Source organism: Nycticebus coucang, chromosome 14 (genome assembly GCF_027406575.1).
Source record: "Nycticebus coucang isolate mNycCou1 chromosome 14, mNycCou1.pri, whole genome shotgun sequence".
NCBI lineage: Eukaryota > Metazoa > Chordata > Mammalia > Primates > Lorisidae > Nycticebus > Nycticebus coucang.
This window is the reverse complement of record NC_069793.1, coordinates 3,960,888-3,980,092: the sequence shown is the minus strand read 5'-3', so window position 1 is coordinate 3,980,092 and position 19,205 is coordinate 3,960,888. Positions and strand designations below refer to the sequence as shown.

The following is a 19,205-nucleotide window of genomic DNA, read 5'->3' as shown; positions in this document are numbered from 1 at the left end:
TGGGACTGTAGGCACACACCATCACACCCAGCTAACTTTTTTTCAATTTTTTGTAGAGATGGGAGTCTCACTGTCTTGGCCCGGCTGTTCTGAACTTCTAGGCCACCTCAGCCTCCCAAAAGTATTGGGATTACAGACATGAACCACCATGCCCAACCTGTTTAAGAATTTAAATATGACCTCAGAGGATTACTGAAGATTTTTGTCTATGTGACAGATTAAATTCAGAAGTTTAACGAATAGGCAAAAAAAAAAGGCTGGTAGTATTAACGTAAGGGAGGGAAAGATGTATTGAGAAAGGTGAATTTGGAAAATGTGGCAATACTGACTGTTTCAGGAAGAGGCTTCTGGGAATCCAAGCTGCTGGGAACACTCACTTATTTTCCCTGGGCATCTGTTATGTGCCAAGCATGGTGCCAGCTGCTGGGCTTGACATGGTAACACATACTTACTCTCTTCTCGTGAAGTTTCCAGGCTAAGTGGAGAGACTGACTTTAAAGGAGTTATTGTGGGAACATATGCCCCCCAGAAGTAACATGGAAACTGAGGAAGGTGTACAAAGTGGAGGGTACAGCATGAGCAGAGGCCCAGAGATGGCGGAACCGAGCAGCTGGCGACGGGTAGAGTAGTAGGGGAGCAAACGGTGAGTGGTGATGCTTGAGAACTTGGCAGTCTCGTTGGTCACATTACAGGAGACATTCATACTTTATCCTGAGCTGAACACACTGAAGGGTTTTTAGAAAGGGAGAATAGCCATCAAACCTGTATTTTTAACAGGTATGTTCTGGCTACCAACAAGGAGGACTGGAGGCTGGGAGGCCACTCAGGGCTGTTGCTGTGGTTGAGCTTCTAGACAATGGTGGCTTCCACTAGCATGGCAGGGATGAAGGTACTAAGAGACTGATAGGATTCTGAGATATTTAGGACCCAAAATTAAGTCTTTCCTGGTAATACCTAAACATAGTTGCATCCATCCTCAGGAAAGTAGCATTAAATCAGTCCCTAGTCAAAGGCCCTGTTTCTAGGCCATATAGAACAGCAAACGATCTTTATCAGTTCAGGGAGCATGATAGGCAGGGACCTCCCAGCTCCTCTGAAGGGACCTCAGCCCTCTTGAGACATGTGGTTCTCAGCAGACCCTGACACATGCTGAAAGGCTGAAAGCTCATACTCAACGTGCTGTGTGATGAGCAGCAGTGGGAAGAGGGGACAAATGCTCTCAGAGCCCATCTGGCCCAGACCCTTCTTGGTAACTTTTTTGCAGCATTAGTGGGTGAAGGCTGGTTGTGGCAAATGGCCTGGCAGTGGGTGGGGGAGGGAGATGAGAAATCCCCACCTGTCCTCAGAGGCCCACCCTGGGACACCTCTGCAGGGCTACTCCAAGCACTGACTTTATTTGGCAAGGAGGGATCAGGTAATCTCACACCTAAATTTTTCATATCCATTAGAAAATTTATCTTGATGAAACAAATGTTATTTCTAGAAGCAAGTGTTGCTTTTTAATGTTAAAAAAAAAACGTTAAGGAAATCCAAATAATAAGACATCCCACAGTTGTGTTGCTCCTGCTCATAGGGGCAAAGCAGGCAGTCCCTGGTCTAGGCCTTGGCCATGACCTCTGACTCATTTGCGCACCTCGCGCGCGCACACACACAGCAAGGGAGAAAAAGTATCATTTTTTGTGTTAAAGCCTTTTTATTAAAAAAAAAAAAAAAAAAAAGACCCCCCCACCCCTCATAAAAACCAAAACCAAAAAAACCCAAATCAAAATACTTCCCATTAGAGGCTACTTGTTTTTTGTCTTTTCAGAATTTTATTACACAAATATCTCAGATTCCCATGTGTCAGAGGAAAGATGTCCTTGCTCTCTCTAAAACCAATAATGGAGAACTTGTAGAAAAACGAAACAAAGTCCAACAAGCTTCCCTCCTTCCCTGGCCCAAAATAACCCCAATGTGTCAACTGAGATAGCATAAGACTTACCCCCTTAATGCTTACATTTAATTTAAATTTTTTTAGCACAACATTGGAGATTGACTCTAAATCAGCAACAAAAAATATATATTTACAATATTTCTCCGAAAAACAAAAAACACAACCAAACCCTTTAAACATAGTGACTTTAGGAGTTTTATTTATGGAGCAGTTATTTTTTTAATCACCAAGTGATTTTATATTTATATATATATATATATATATACACACACATACATACATATATATATATATATATATAAATTTTCTTCCTTTCCTTTGTGGTTTTTCGCCCCCGGTGCTTGGGAAGATGGAGGCAGGGTCTGGTCCTGCAGTCTGAGGAGGGCGGCTCTCCCGGCAAGGCCGTATCTAAGAGCAGACGTAGGAAATGTGATGGACTCCCCAGGTTACTCTGTTCCCCAACAGAGATACTTCTTTCTTCCACATGGACCAACCCTTACCTCTAAAAATCATTTCCCCCTCATAGTCCCAAAGAAAAGTAAGACCCAGCAAGGGCATCGTCCATCCGCTGCCACTCCTGGGCTCCCTTTTCTGCTGATCAATTTTCGTGCACGGTAAAAATGCTTGTTTTTCCAAACCAAAAAACAAACATACATAAAAACCAAAACCCAAAACAAACCATCAGCTTGGAAATTTCTGTGGATGAAATGTCCCAAAGTCAGAGGCACTCTCCCGGCACAATCCCTGCTCTGAAGGGGTCTCTCCACCTCCCCTTTTATAAAACGGAACTAAGTAATCTTTTCAGTATTTTCCACAGGAGCAACCAAAAAAAGGCAGGAAGCTTCCAATTATAGGTCATTAACAATAATATTAATAAGGTTTTTGCTCATACCCAGGGTTCTTTACAGAGAAGTCCCCTAACTGAGGCACTCTGGAATAAGTCACTGGCATTTCCTCAAAGTTGCAGCCCCAGGTTACTGGGGCCTGGAGACCAATGGAAGGGGCAGAGGGTCATGGGAGCAGACTGCTATTTTTAAGGTACAGCCAAGACAATCAGCAGATTGGAAGAAACAGACAAAATGCCACCCCTTACCAAGACCCAGTTTCCTCTAAGGCGGCCAGTTAATGCCAAGGTCAAAGCTGGGCTGGGTGACAAAGAGGGGACCCCTCTGCTTCTATTGCTCTGGAAGTGGCAGGGTGCAGCTGGCATCTCTCCTCTGGGTGACTCACACTTCAGACCCCTGGTGCCTGGGCTGTCCTCTCACCCCGTAGGGCTGCAGGAGGAAAGCCTACGAATGGGCTACAGGAAAGGGGCCAGGAAGGAATGGAATTAGAGGACAAGAAGGCGGGGGCGAGGCTGTGCTATCAACATCCTTACAGACGGGGAGCAGAGTGCAAATTTGCATCTATCACATATAAGCTCTTGCCACAGGCTGCTGCCATTGAGCATCTCCTCACACACTTAAATATTGACCCAGAAGAAATTCCGACCTTTCTTCCTTTTTCTTTTCTTTTTTTTTTTTTTAAAGTGCAAAAAGCTCTCTGCTGCCCTAGAGAGAGGATCTTTGGACAGGCCGTTCAATGCAAAGTAAAAGGGGGCAGCTGATGGGGCTTAACAAAGGGCGGTGGAGTAGGAGACACCATGCTCCCTCCCAACCTCCCACCTCACACACGCAGAACACACTCAGCCACACATACAGAGGCACGTGCACACCCCCTTCCATGGCTGCAGGCAGAGGGCAGGTGACTGGCTTTTAAGCATGACCCCTTGCCCACCCACCCACCTCCCAAAGGTGCCAGATCAGTGAGCTGCTGGGTCTATTCACAGGCCTGGGCTCTGAGGCCTACTCTAAACCAGAGGCCTGGAGGAACCTGCTGGGAGACAGGTAGAGATTTGCCCAGTCCTCTGCTCCCTCTGAGGACATGCATCCTGGGAAAACCCTATTCAGGCAGGAATGAGGACATATGGAAAAGGGCAGCCAATGGGAAGCAAAAGAGAAGGGGAAAAACAAGGAGGTGGTGCCTGTCTCAGAATCCACCTGGGCAGCCGTGGAATGAGTGTGTCCCTGGGGCAGACAGTTCTAGCTCCTTTGGAGAGCTTCACCCCAATAAGTGCAATAAGGACCTCAAAGAGACTAGAGGGCAGTCTGGGGCAGGGCTGAGTGGGAAACCTTATTATGTGAAGGAACACGAGATGGACAGAAGCAAGCTAAAGGGGGAGGACAGGAGGGAGAGAGTAGACACGGATGCGAGGCTGGGGACACCTCAACAGCACCAGAGTGATCTGCATGGGTCTGGAATTCCTGGGGCTGCCAGCCCCTCCTGCATTAAGCCGGGAGAGTGATGGAGGAGAGACACGCACTGGACACCACAAGGAGAACCTGACCCTGGAGACAGGGCTGCTTTCTTCCCTAGGAGCTGCTCAGAACCAGGCACTGCTAGGGACCATGGGCAGGGAGGATTGGCCTGGGGCCCAGGGCCCAGTGCAGATGAAGGTTGCACAAACACCCCAAACTGAGAGCCCAGCCTCCTAACAGGTGAGCAGGCACCACAACAGCACAGCCTGTGCTTTCCCCTCAGATCAATTTGCAACTCCCTTTCCTTAGAGGGAGAGGAGCAGGCAGGTAAGCCTGGGGTCCACCACCCTCTCTACCCTGCCTGTAGCGGAAGGGCTCAAGGGACAGGAGAGCAGAGAGGGAGTGTGACACTGGCCTCAGAGCCCGTGCAGGGTCGGGGAGAGAGGCTCTCCTTGGTGGGGAGTCAGGGGAAGATCGGTTTCCTTTTCAGTCTGGCTGGGGTATGTCTTAGCTGATCTTCTGTATCAGTTTCTCATCAGACAGGCAGTAGAGGCTGTTGATGGACAAGTCTGAGATGAAGTGCTCGCAGGCTTTCCGAGTGATCTGCTTGCATCCTCGAAGGTCGATCAAGGTGACATTGGCGATGCGCCGTAAGTATATCAGGGTCTGGTCTGTCAACTTATTGCAACCTATAGGGAAAGCAGCCACAAGGATAATGCTCATATACACACAACCACAGAAACTTTTTTTTTTTTGTAGAGACAGAGTCTCACTTTATGGCCCTAGGTAGAGTTCCGTGGCATCACATAGCTCACAGCAGCCTCCAACTCCTGGGCTTAAATGATTCTCTTGCCTCAGCCTCCCGAGTAGCTGGGACTACAGGCGCCCGCCACAATGCCCAGCTATTTTTTGGTTGCAGTTCAGCCGGGGCCGGGTTTGAACCTGCCACCCTCGGTATATGGGGCCAGCGCCCCACCGACTGAGCCACAGGCGCGGCCCCACAGAAGCTTTTATTTCCTATGCCATTCAATTCCCCTAGCTCTCCTCCCCTCCAACTGCTAAACAAAAGCCTTCTTTGTCCCATAACTACCTGGCACAGAGACCAGAAGTGCCATCAGTAATGTGGCCTCTACAGGGCTCCGACTGTCTCATTTCCATCACCATGTAACATCAAGTATAAGGGCTACAAGGCTGACCAGACTGCAGCTGGATGATGGATGTCCACGTAAGCAACTGACTTAACTGAGGCCTCAGTCCCCTAAAAGGGACTGGGGCCAGGCGCAGTGGCTCATGGTTGTAATCTCCACACTTTGGGAAGCCAAGGCAGGAGGACTGCTTGAGTTTAGGAGTTTGAACCCAGCCTGGGCAACACAGCAAGATTCTGTCTCCACAAAAAATTAAAAATAAAATCAGCAAGGCACAGTGGCATATACCTGTAGTCCTAACTACTCAGAAACTGAGGTATGAGGATCACTTGAGCTCAGGATTTTGTGGCTGCAATGAGCTATGATCACAACAGTGTGCTTTAGCCTGAGCAAAGAATAGGACCCTGTCTCTTCAAAAAAGAAAGAGGCCAAGACATGGTGACTCACGCCTGTAATCATAGCACTCTGGGAGGCAGAAGCAGGTAGACTGCTTGACCTTAGGAGTTCGAGACCAACCTAACCAAGAATGAGACCCAGTTGCTACTAAAAATAGAAAAACTAGCTGGACATTGTGGTGGGCACCTGTAGTCCCAGCTACTTGGGAGGCTGAGGCAAGAGGATCGCTTTGATCTAAGAGTTTGAGGTTGCTGTGAGCTATGACACCATAGTACTATCCCAGGGTACTGAGTTAAGACTCTGTCTCAAAAAAAAAAAAAAAGAGGTATGAGGGAAGAGAAATCCCTATCTTTGTCCAGATGTGAAGAAAAAGTTATTATGGTTTGATCAACAGACCCAGGGTCACTCTGGTTTTCTGGTCAAGTTCTAGGAAGGGCTGGAATCTGCAGGAGGCAGGGGCACTGTTCATCACAGAAGGCCACACAGCCTACCTGCCATGTTAAGCTCTGTGAGGGAGTAACGAGTGGAAGACCCAACAGCGGTGAGTAGGTTGGAGGACTGATCTGTAAGGTGGCTGCAGTGACTGAGGTCGAGTCGAGACAGAAGGGGCATGTGGCGAATGATGAGGCGAAGCGTGGCATCTGTGATGTCAAGCCCTGCCAGCCGGAAGTCAGTCATGTTCCGGAGCTTGCTGCGATTGTCCTGACCTGCACAGGTAAGAAAAGAGCCTACATCAAAACTCTTAAGTCTCTAATCCAGCTCCAAAGCCCAAGGGAGCATCAGCTACTTGCTGGCCAGGGCCCCTTGCAGGGGTAAAGCAGAACTGTTCACACCCAACCCTACCGTGAGGAAGCGAGCAGTGTATGAGGGTTAGTTTCTAGGAAACCGGATAAGTTTTCTTTTTTCCCCAGCTGCTAGATCATGCCTCATGTACACAGCAAAGTCTGTGGAAACGGCTCCTCCCCTTCCCACCCTCAACACTCTTCTAGGCCAACAGGTGATTGGCATCTGATGTTCCACCTCAACGATGGAGCCTTCCCTGCCTTCCTCAGGCTTCTATTCTCTGTTCCCTGCTCTACCGACCTACAGATCAACTTGTCTGTAGGGTAGTTACCTCTCTGACATGGTTAACCTGTGACTGCACACAGTCCCCCACTGTCCTCATTTGGTGCTCCTTCAACAGCACCATTTCTGAGACTACCTTAGCTTCTGAAGACAAATGAGGTCTGTCGAAAGACAAAGATGAGCACAGAAAGACCCAAGATGAGCACAGAAATTAGGCCTACAGTATACCCGGTTTATCAGCTGGTGGAGTTAGCAAGTCTCGAATTTGAGGGTCCTTGATTCCTACTGCCCACCGAAGATCAAGGGTCCTGAGAAGGGGGCAGCTGGAGGTGCTGAGGGCAGAGACTGCGGACCAGGAACAGCCTGCCAGGAGGAGGTCTTTCAGTCCTGCAATGGATAGAATGAGACAAGCACTAAAATACTCTGATTACCAGCATATTCTGAACCACAGTTTCTGGCTGATTTGAGCAAGGTGAACAGACTTCCACTCTAATGGGAGACAGGGGCTACGTCCTAACCTAGTAATACAGCTCAAAGATTTCCACAATATCCTGTGCCGCATCTTTTAGCTTTGGTGTTAAAACTGACTGCTTAGCTTCTACCAGGACAATGTAAGAGCAACTTCCTGCCTTCATAAGAGTTCAAAATGCTGAAGGGAACAGGGGCTCACAAGGGTCAAGGCAGTATCTGACTCAAGTTTCCTCCTCAGTGGGTATGCTGAGGAGACCTGCATGGCTGGCAGCAACACTTGACCCCATACTCTTTGTTGTCCAGCACAGTGATTGTTGTACCAGTCCAGACTGACACCTTGGAGACTGGCATTAGGGTGGTCCTGGTATACCTCTTGCTAAGCAGAAGGCAATGACAGCATGCCTTAAAGCAACACCAAGAAGCACGCAGCAGCCTTGTCAGCAGCAGGCTGGCTCACCTACCTGGCAGCCTATTAACAAGCCATGTTAGTTGCTTTTTGGAGATGTTGGTCCAACTGAGGTCAAGGCTAACTGGTTGCCTCTTGATGATACCACTAAGAGCCTGGGGTACAATGGCCTTACACCTACTCAAGTCAATTTTTGTCCAAAGTCTCTTGTCGCAGCACCTGTGATGCAAGAGAAAGAAAGTAGCTGTCACTAACTTGATAGCCTATCAATGAAGCTTCTATCACAGGCTGCTGGAGGCTTTTGGGAAAATCAGAGCACCTACACAGGTTCTTCTACAAGTGTACAAGGATCACACCCTAACATTTTTGCCTCAGAGAATAGGCAAAAAATTGCCTCGATCTCTACAGCAACTAGACTCTTTGCAAACCTATATGCCACATAGTGTATATAACTTGATTAGTGCTCCCAATTTATTTTGGAGGGTTTGAGAAAACAACACAGTTGTTAGGGACACGGCAAACATTATACCATAACTCCTTCATCTGCATTACAATGGCACGCCCCCATGCTGAAGTGTATATAAGGGAGCATTTAAAAATTTCTTGACTTTTTACTGCCTGAAGCTACCAGGCTTGCTCCATTCTTTCCCCTGCCAGTCATTTGCAGCTGCCTGAGATGCACAGTGCTAGTCAGCACATCTACAATTCACCATTAAGTGCATTATTGTATCAGGCTGAAAGAGGCTCCTTATCAGGCCTGGGGAATCCTCTCCCACCCTCAGCTTTCTGCCTCTGCACTATCTTGACATTTTCTAGCTAGTCTAGACCAGAACTGAAAGGCAGAGACCTGCTTTTCCAATGCAGTCTACAAATCTATAGGCCACAAACAGCACTTCACCAAGCAGGCATCTGATTACTATTTTATAGCCTTTGCCCCCTTGCCAGACTCAGAGTCTGCGTGGCAGGGGAAGGGGAAATAGCACATAATGGGATTCTGATGTACCTTGGACTAGAAACCCAGGGGTAGAGCCAGGCAGGCCCACTAACCCTAAAAAAAGAAATATTAAGAGAATTTGGATAGATTACATATGAATTTGGATTTGGGAAATAATTTATGTTTGTAAAGAATAGGGCCTTAATGTCAAGGCTGAAAATAGTCTACTAATGGCACGTGAAACTTCTATGGTGAAGCAAGTTACTGACAATAGAGGTCTCCAAACCTCTCCCAGTGTGCATCAGATCCCCTGGAGGAGGACCTGTTAGAGCAACTGCCAACCCATCTAAAGGGTCTGATTCAGGCAGCCAGGGATAGACCCTGAGAATCTGCTTTCCTTTTCCTTTTTTTTTTCAAGAATCAGTGCCACAGTAAGAGAACCTGTATTTCTAACAAGTTCCCGGGTGATGCCACTGGTCAGTACACCATACTAGGAGAGTGACCCAGATATAAAGCGTACATTTGCAGGGTCCTCAAACTTTTTAAACAGGGGGTCAGTTCACTGTCCCTCAGACCGTTGGAGGGCCGGACTATAGTTTAAAAAAAAAAAAAATTATGAACACATTCCTATGCACACTGCACATATCTTATTTTGAAGTAAAAAAATACAACGGGAACAAATACAATCACACCACCTCATGTGGCCCGTGGGCCGTAGTTTGAGGACCCCTGTTAGTGGCTGGGAAGCTCTTTTTTTCATCATCACTAGGGAATTTTTTCCTAAGTATCTCTTGAGAAAAAATGCCAGGTCTCATTAAGTAAACTTCAAAACTGGACCCTGCTTGCCAGAGAAAGGAATTGTGATCCAGAATTGGGAAATGAGAAAAAGGTAAGTACCTTCAAATTCATTTTGAAAAGCATCCCCACTTCTCTCATTGAATGGAGGGGTAACTGAGACAGGGGCTTAAGTGTAGTCATCTGTGTCATTAGCGTCAGAACAGCAATTGAACATCATAGGCTCTTAACCAATACGTGAAGAGCCCAGATGACTTAGGGGGAAATTTTCAGCCCCTAAGACTCTGAAGTTTTAGTACAAACAGATCTCCCCTAATTAGTCCCCCCCCCAACCAAAGAGAGATGGAACGTATAGAGCAGGGGGAGGAAACAAAAAGCCAAATTTCCATAATGATATCTGTAGGCACAACTGACCACGTTGTTAAACAGGGTCTATAGTCTGGGAAACAGACTGGGTCAATTTACTCATCACAGGACCCCCGCAAGTCTTCAGATGGCAAAGTGCCTGCCATTTCGTTTGGAAAACCTGCCACCTGCTCCCATGCCCCTGGCTCCTGACCCCTGTACCCTGCTCACCATTTATACCACGTCTTGCACACTCGCATACATTCACAAAGTTCTCTGCGGCTGAGGTAGCGGAAGACAGACATCCAGACCTCCCGCTGCATCCAGCTTTCGTCTCCATCCTGAGCCCAACTGCCCCGGCCATTCAGCCTGGCTGCACCCCCCTCCTCTGCACTGTCATCTTCCTCCTCCTCCTCCTCTTCCTCCTCCTCTCCCCCCAGCCCCTCCTCATCCCCACGCTGGGGGGTTCGGGCTGGGCAGTGCTGCACTAGCACACGGGGGGAATGGCGAAGGTTGGCAGAGGAGGCCGTGATGGCCTGCAGCTTGGGCACAATGGATGTCCCGTGGAGCTCTTTGGTGGGCCTCTGTAGCGTGACAGTGAGGTACGATCCCCGGATCTTGGCTTTCTCAACTTCAGACAGCTCCTTTTTGCCGCTGGGATTGTTCTCCTTTTCCCGTACCATGGTGCGCTCTGTGGCCTGCAGCCGCAGCAACTGCCGCCGTTTGAAGCGTTCATCACGGCTGGCACTGTGGTGGTCGCTGGGGCCAGCCCCAGGAGATGACCGAGTCACCATACCCCGGGGGGAAACCGGGTCGTGGATGAGCTGCAGCATGGAGGTGGGCGAGTGAGGTGGGGGTGTGAGGGGCTCATCGCAGCTCCGCAGGGGCCGCAGGACTTTGGCTTGCACAGCTTCATCGTCATTCTCTTCCATTTTCCGCTTCTGCAAAGCAATCCCCAAAAAGCAATGTCAGTGCCTCTTTTCTTCCAAATCCTCCAAGGAGCCTCACTGTTGCTCTCAAGAGAATCTAGAGCAGCGGTTCTCAATCTATGGGTCGCGACCCCTTTTTAACAATGAAAATACATTGCGGCAGTAGGAAGGTTGAGAACCACTGAACTAGAGAAGACAGGTCACTGCTACTAGAGGGGCCATCCCCTCACAGTCTGCAATCCAGACTGCAAAGATCAGCACCTGAGCTCATGCCCATGCCAGAGAACACAGATTACAGAACAAAAACCTCCATACCGGTCACTTGGGATAACTACCTGTGACAAAAGGTTTGTGTTCAAGTACATAGGAATGGAGCCAAATTTGGGCTGCACGAATCCATACCCCATCTTATGCATCTCTTGTCCCAATTTCTGGAATATAATTCCCTGGGTGAAAATATTCTTTAAAGAGGCCACAAGTCTATCCCTATGTAATTTTTAATCCTATTTCTAATATACCTCTTTCACCCAAGAGACGTGTCTCATTTCAGTGGTAGGTGGAAGAAAAAGTCCACATATACCATTTGAACCAGGATGCCAAATTTGACAGCAGTAAACACCACTCACTTCTAGCTCTACCAGTATCTGAGCTTGGCTCTAACAGGCTGCTTCTTCAACTCCATCCCCCACACAAGTAATAGAGCAGAGAATGGGAACCTCCACAAGACAATGGGCTGCTACAGGAAGATATGCTCAGGACTGCAGTGAGGAATCCCACAGGAGCCCACAACCTCATTCTGCAGCACTTTTACTTTCCAGACACTTGTCCTTTCCTGAAATCCACCCTTGGCTATCCTGCGACAAAGCCCAGTCCACATGTTCCACTAGCAACCCTATCAGTAGGGTTTTCCTTAAGGAGACATTTTGTTCCTTTTTCAACTTACATTCTTTGAAAACCATGGTTGGAAGAGAATGACCATTTTGGATGCTTGTTTTTACAATGTATTGTAAGGAAACACTAAAGCAACGCATCTGCTGACCCACCTGCCACAACAGAGACACAAACACTCAACACCACTAATGAAGACAAATGTAAAAGCTACTAGACCAAGAACTTGGGAGAACCTTGGCACTGGTCAACTCTGGAGGTCCTTGCTCTCAAAGACAGACTGCAAAAATTCAACCACCTTAGTGTCTAAGTGGTTGGAAATAAAAAGACGAGAAGAAAATTTTGTTCTGCCCTCTTCCCCACTTCTGTGTAGGTGCCCTGGAGGAGGATCAACACTAGGCCAGCCCCCCACTCCTGAACATGTCCTCAGCAGAGTCTGATACTACTGGCAACCACTGGACCAGGAACCTCAGCTCCTCTGGCCAAGGTCATGGTGCTGGCCCCTTCTAGAGGAGGAGGTGCCTCTGTACAGTGGGCAGGGCTTTCAGCTTTCTGTGAGGCCACAAAGGTGAACATGACAAAAATGTGAACCTGTTTAACCGGAAACTCAAGTACACCACTGTATTTACTGTCTGCCTCAGGCCATTGCCTCCCTCTAGTTACATTCCTCAGGAGATACCCCGCTGGCCTCATTTCCCTCCTGAATGGCCCAGCTGTGGTTCCTGTCCTTCTTGGACCCCAGAGTATAAAAGGACCTCAAGAATTTGTAGATCCCAAGTGGAACAATATTTAGTAAGACAAAACAAACAAACAAACCCATCCACCACTGTCTAAACACCAAAAACTCTAACAAAGAAAATATAATTTACCAAAGGAAAAAGAATAACGAACACACCAAACAAAAATAACTGCCCAGGTCAGAGAGACCTGTGAATGTGTGGCAATCTCCCAAACTCGATGCTTCCTCTTGTCACAGTGCAAGTCTGAAGAGATTTTTTTACCTGGGTTTTCTCTGAGCTGTCCTCTTGGTAGCACTTTGGACATTCCCAGCAATTTGGCAACTCTTCGTTAAGCAGCCCTTCTCCATCCATCTATAGGCAGAGAGAGATGTTGGAAAAAAGGTCTGTCTCTTAAGCTCCTTGATCAAACAATAACACAGCCAGGAAGAGTTACCCATTTCTTTTTTTTTTGAGACAGAGCCTCAAGCTGTCGCCCTGGGTAGAGTGCCGTGCCATCACAGCTCACAGCAACCTCCAACTCCTGGGCTCAAGCGATTCTCTTGCCTCTGCCTCCCAAGTAGCTGGGACTACAGGCGCCCGCCACAACGCCCAGCTAGTTTTTGGTTGTAGTTGTCATAGTTGTTTGGCGGGCCTGGGCTGGATTCAAACCCGCCAGCTCAGGTGTATGTGGCTGGCGCCTTAGCCGCTTGAGCCATAGGCGCCAAGCCGAGTTACCCTAGAAATTTCTAAACACACTGGTCCACAGGGAAGAAAAAAAGGGTTACTTAGCCCCAAATGGCACGAATACCCATTCCCAGCCACTGGGAAGCTGGCTACCCTCACTCTTGGTTACTTGAGTTAGGCTCCATGAGACTTCTGAGAGTCAGGGTCAATTTGCGTCTCTTCTCCTGACACTATGCTCTCCAGGTAGTCTCAGATCAATGGCACCAGACCTAATCTTAACAACGAGGTCTAGTGGGTTTAGAAACTAACGATCTAGTCTCTGTGACTCAGTGTTCTCACTGTCCAGTGGGCATATATACAACTGTCAGGGATACAATAACATCTACCTTATAGGGTTGTGGTGAAGATGAAATTAACTATGCATTATAGGGGCAGTGCCTGTGGTTCAGTGGGTAGGGTGCCGGCCCCATATACCAAGGGTGGCGGGTTCAAACCCGGCCCTGGCCAAACTGCAACAACAAAAGAAATAGCCCAGTTTTGTGGTGGGTGCCTGTTAGCCCCAGCTACTCAGGAGGCTGAGGCAAGAGAATCGCCTAAGCCCAAGAGCTGGAGATTGCTGTGAGCTGTGTGATACCTCTCCTCACCTGGAGGCAGCCAGGATGAACTATCTACCGAGGGCGATAAAGTGAGACTCTGTCTCTACAAAAAGTAAATAAAGAAATAAATAATTAAAAAAAATATGCATTGGGCGGCACCCATGGCTCAAAGGAGTAGGGCACTGGCCCCATTTGTCAGAGGTGGTGGGTTCAAACCCAGCCCCGCCCAAAAACTGCAAAATAAAAAAAGCATTATATAAACTATTTAGTAAAGTATCTGGCATGGAGCTTAAATTAACCAGTAAATTAACCAGTCATCATGTAGTTAATACGGCATTTTGTCAATTCTCAGATGCCTATTTTTCACATTTAATCTTTCTGAAATTGGGTTGTTTCTCACAATTGACAGTGTCACGTAAGTAATCATCATCAGCCAGGTGATAAGTCATGATATAAATGACACTTTCTGGAAAGGCCAAGAAAGTACCAGCACCCATACACACTTTAAGAAATATGAAAAAATAAGGCAGATGAAACTTCACAGGGCTGCCTTAAAGATTAAAGAGAGAATGCAGGGCGCCAGCCCCATATACTGTGGGTGGCGGGTTCAAACCCAGCCCCGGCCAAACTGCAACAACAACAGAAAAAAAAATAAAGAGAGAATGCATGTATAACAGCGTTTCTCCACTGGGCCACACATTAGGGCCACCCGTGGAGCTTTAGGAATGTAAGGCTCATCCTGGGTCAGCTGACTCAATCTCTGAGGCTGAGGTCTGAACTTCCTTACTACTTTTTTTGAGCTCCTGAGCTCTGCACTGAGCATGATGCAGACTGAGCACTCATTAAATGGTAGCTGATAATATTACTCTTACTGCCCCTAGGAGACTGACATGAAGCATCAAGAGATACACTGAGGTAACGTAGCAGAGATGCCTTTAGGCTTAAGGTATCCAAAACACACACTGTCCTTTACGATGGCTCAGGGACTCCAAACACACTGTGCAGAGAGAACAGAACATAAGCTCCAAGGGTAGGAACCAGGTCTCTTTTATGTACTTTTCTATTTCCAGAGTCTAACACAGTGCCTGGGACACGGCAGATATCTGAAATAGGGCTGATGTGAGCCCACTCCACTGCATGACCACAGAGCTGATGACCCCCACCAGGGATGCTGGTAGCCTCCCACAATGAGTGTTCTGCTCTATTACTCCACTCAGTACCTTTAAACACTCTATCAGCTGTGACTTCAGGGACCCCTCAGGCCTCTCCTCACCTGGAGGCAGCCAGGATGAACAATCTCATTGCAGATACAGCATTCCATGAGTTTCTTCTCAAAGTCCTGTGTCTCCTCATTCTGATCCACCTCTCCACAGAGGGAACATGTGACTGAGTGAGGCAGTCTGGGCTACAAGAGGACAAAGATAGAAACCAAGAGGGCAGGCTTATTTCAATTTCCTTAAACTGTAGACAGAGTTTGGTTTATATAAATTCTCTAGTAAACACTTAGAAAACCTCGAGGCAGGGTGGAAAGGAGAGAGGGCTTTGGTGGGGAAAATGACTGGGAAGACGACTGTGGACTTAACTGCCTTACCACCAGAGACCAAAGGAGACTTGTTTTTTCAGTCTGCCTGTCCTTGTTCTCACAGGTCCTTTCTAAACTACTCAAAGAGGGGGCAGAAGGTAGTGATTTGCCCTTCAAATTCTGCTCTATTGTTTGAAAATTAGACAAGTAAGGCCAAAAGACTGTATTAGACCATTTTTAGTACTACTTTCCTTCCTTACCCAGAGAGAAAAGGAATGAAATGAAATGAAGAAAGCTAAAAAAGAAGAGCGTAATTTTTTCTTTCTGAAACCTCTTTAACTCTACCCTATGGGTATTTCAGTCTCTTTGGCACTACAGCTCCTCCCTGAAATGCTTTACCCAGTAGATCACTCACTGCCAAGCACTGTCGGAGCACACAGGACTGCTTCATGCGTCCAGGCCCCCCGAACTTCTTCATGTCCCTGCAGTAGTGGCAGACACCACACTCTCCTTGCACACAGGCTTTGCATTTTCGACATCGCACCCGTCTTCGCCTGGCTCCTGACACAATGGGGGAGGCAGCAGCTGGCCTCACAGGTGTTAACCGTGGAGCTGGTTTCATAGTGTGAGGCTTTGTGATGGGGATGGTAGGAACCCGTACCTTTGGCCTGGTTGGGAATTTAAGCTGGAAAGAGAAAGCAGTGAGGTCAAACATATCAGGTTGTTCGAGGCTGGAGAGGGTAGAAGATTACATGCTAGTGTACCTAGCCCAGGGTACAGCAAACTAAGGCCTGGGCAAATAAATGTGCTCATTCCTTGTTTTTTTTTTTTTTTTGTGGTTTTTGGGCGGGGCTGGGTTTGAACCCGCCACCTCCGGCATATGGGACCCCTACTCCTTGAGCCACAGGCGCCGCCCTCATTCCTTGTTTTTATAAATAAATTTTACTGGCATAAACTTAAAAAAAAAGTACTGTCTATGGCTGTTTTCATGCTGTAATGGTAGAATTGAGAAGCTATGACTGACTGTATGGCATACAAACCTAAAATATTTACTACCTTGACCTTTACAAAAAAGTGTGCCAACCCTTGTGCTAGACCTTTGGCCTATTACTTTAGCTGCATCTCTTTCATTTTCAAGAGCTGTCAGATTCACCCCTCCTTGAAGTTCTCTGTATAACTGCCATGCACTGAAATCACCCCAGTGGCCCTCCAGTATTTTCTTATACGGACTACTCAGAACATACTCTAAACAAGACAGTAAACAATCCAGGGGTGAAAGTGGTCTTGCTCATTTCTTTAGTCCTCCATATCCAAGCATACGACCTGGTGCATAGCAGATACTCCAGTTTCTAAGTATGGAATAAATCTCTCAGTTACATGTTTGTCATTTTAGCATTGGTATTTACCCTGCTGGTGACATTTTCAAGGACAAGGATAATGTCTTCTACTTCGATTTCCCACCATGTCATAGGCACTTTTCTGACACAAAATATTCAACAGCCAGAAATGAATGAATTGTTTTGAGGCCTTCCCCTATCGCCAAGCAGAAGTCAAATGGGACTCCTCTCCCTAGGAAGGAGAAGGTAGTCCTTTAAAGATTTAATTATTCAACTCCATACCTTTACATTCTGCCTAAACACCACTGGAATGTGATGGCTTTGCAAGTTTCAGCTACTGAACAACAAAGACGGGCCTAATTTATTTGCTAAACTCATGGCCAGGATCAAAATGCTATCATTTATTTTAATGCATAGTCTTGCAGAGGATGCATGGGAAAAAATTACATAGAACCTAAATGAAGAAATGAAATAAATATTAAAAACTGACAATTTACTAGCTGACCATAGTAATTCCTATCTTCTCTTTGCAATTCCATATGGAAAAGAGGAATTTTGAGAGCATAATCTCATTATGACCAAGAAAAACTATGATTTTTGGGGTATATGTGTAATTATTTTAACTAGTTTTAAATCATATCTATGAAGATTATTGAGTCACTGGGTTAGAAGGATAGGAGCTGATCCATTCTGGTGAAAAATGGACAATTCGGCAACTGACTCAGTGGAGGGAGGCCTCCCAATTTGATAGTTCTATTAAGAGAGTCACCTCCAAAGATAGCCAATTATCCTGACCTAAGAGTCAAAATAGAACTGAGTAATGATTTTCTGTCAGTTTGTATTAATGCACCAAACGCTGTCTGCCTCTAGTTCTTTTTCTTCCCGGGATAGTAATGACCAACCAGCAAAAGGCTTAAGGAGCCTGAAGATCGAGCAGAACTTTCTTACCTTATCCCTTTTTGGCCACTGTACAATAGGGACTCCAGTGAGGGCTAACTTGGGATCACTGTTGGCAAGCTCCTCCAGCAAAATCTAAAGGTAGGAGAGGAAAGACAGAAAACGCAGGGCACAGTGAACAAAAACCCTGCTACTCTCAACAGTGTCCAGACTCTCAGCCTCAGTTCCCTGAAACACCAAGGGAAGCAGGCTTACAACTGGCAACTGTCTGTGTTTTCCCTTCATATATACTCACCACAAAACAAGTACATCAGAGATGAAAAAGAAAACTCAAACTTAAGACTGCAGTACTATCAAGACTTCAAATTTACCTTTGCTCCCAACCCATTACTTGTACTTTACACGGAAGCAACCAGCTATTGGGGCAACAAGTTTTACTTACCATACAGCTCTCTATATGACAATAAGACTTTATATTGCCCCTTCATTTTTCTACACCAATTAGTGAATATTACCAGGTAAGTATTGCATTTGTTTTGCAGATGTGAGCAAAGTGGCACAAAAATGATTGGCTAATGTGGAATTAATGAGAACAGCAGAGCCTTAATGTCCTGATTCAACCCAGGACTCCGTTGTGCTATGGCTGATTACAGAAATCTCAATCTCAAATCTGTCTCTCACTTGCTCACACACGCACATACATACGTGCATGCACACTCTGCTATTTGCCTTTATTTCTATAAATGGGGAAAAAACAATCTTGGAGCAATAGTTCTCATGGCTTTAATCAATCAAGACTGAATGACTAAGGAACAGTGCTACAGTAAGAAACTGCCACTTAAGTGAATCACACTGGCTGACTGTTAATCTGAAACAAGCCTTTTATGTTTTAGACAGAAATTTCTGAACCCAAACCTTCAAGCATAATAAAATCCCTCTTCCTCTGACCTCACAAGCCCTAAAGCAACATCAACAGCAAAAGAACTTAAATCTGGGAGCCAAGTCACACTCCTGGTTGCCTTCTGTATGTATAGGATAGTAATTGTTTCCACAAAAACTAAACTTTGATCCTGGAAAGGTTAACAAGTCTGGGCTACCTTTAATAATCATTCTCATAATCCTCTGTGCTGTGCCTGAAGAATAGGACTTTTAAGTATTTTCATGCTCCAAATTCCTGAGTTGGGACTTAGAAAGACCCTTCAACTCATACCCAAGAAGCTCCGCTATGGAGATCCCTTCTTGCCAAGTCTCCAGATGCCTTTCACCTTCCCCCAAACAGATTTCATTTGCAGACGTTTTATTTACTTCAAGTTGCTATGGTATCCTTTTCTGGAGCCTCCTGTTAGCACCATACTGCGTGGGGGTGAAGAGGCGGGGTGCGGTACCACAGGGGACAAGGCTCTGCTATGGGCTCCTAATCTCCCTAGGGTGAAAAATTCAAGTCCATTCAAAATGTGTGCTAGGAAGTGCAGGGCTCCCCTCCCCCACATCACACTGCCGAGGAAGAGGACTCTGCCCATTTCCTCTGCCGAGGAGAACTGAACTGTGCACAAACAGGGACTTTCCACTTTCAGCAAAACAAGACTGCACAGCAAAACCCAAGACTGTTTAATAGAGTAGAAAAGGAACTTAACTATTCACCAAAGCAGTCTAATTCTACCTGTAAGATTTTTGTGGGGAGGATAGGCAAGGGTAGGTGGAAAACCTGTGGGATGTGTGTGGGCAGCTGTTCACACATAACACGACTCAGTTACTGGGGTATGTGTGGGTGTGGAGGGAAATGCAGATTTCCTTCCAAGCCTTATTTTGCTGGGGCCATTCAACCAAGCACACTTTGCTTTCATCA

The 19,205-nt window shown here is 46.6% G+C and overlaps 1 protein-coding gene across 4 annotated transcripts in view; it reads right to left on the bottom strand.

Annotated features, from left to right (window-relative positions):
- Nucleotides 1-2,110: 2,110 nt before the first annotated feature.
- The window catches only part of KDM2A (lysine demethylase 2A), a 138,972-nt gene continuing 121,877 nt past the window's right edge, over nucleotides 2,111-19,205 (bottom strand). For 3 of the 4 annotated variants that reach the window (XM_053561103.1, XM_053561104.1, XM_053561102.1), the window contains 9 exons: nucleotides 17,411-17,494; nucleotides 15,541-15,810; nucleotides 14,877-15,008; nucleotides 12,606-12,695; nucleotides 10,019-10,728; nucleotides 7,769-7,932; nucleotides 7,065-7,223; nucleotides 6,263-6,478; nucleotides 2,111-4,919 (listed from right to left, as the gene is read on the bottom strand). In XM_053561103.1, coding sequence (XP_053417078.1) covers nucleotides 4,738-4,919; nucleotides 6,263-6,478; nucleotides 7,065-7,223; nucleotides 7,769-7,932; nucleotides 10,019-10,728; nucleotides 12,606-12,695; nucleotides 14,877-15,008; nucleotides 15,541-15,810; nucleotides 17,411-17,494 — 2,007 coding nt within the window. In that variant the 3' untranslated portion in view covers nucleotides 2,111-4,737. The remainder of the gene's footprint in view (nucleotides 4,920-6,262; nucleotides 6,479-7,064; nucleotides 7,224-7,768; nucleotides 7,933-10,018; nucleotides 10,729-12,605; nucleotides 12,696-14,876; nucleotides 15,009-15,540; nucleotides 15,811-17,410; nucleotides 17,495-19,205) is intronic. The other variant, XR_008374185.1, reaches the window with a different exon arrangement.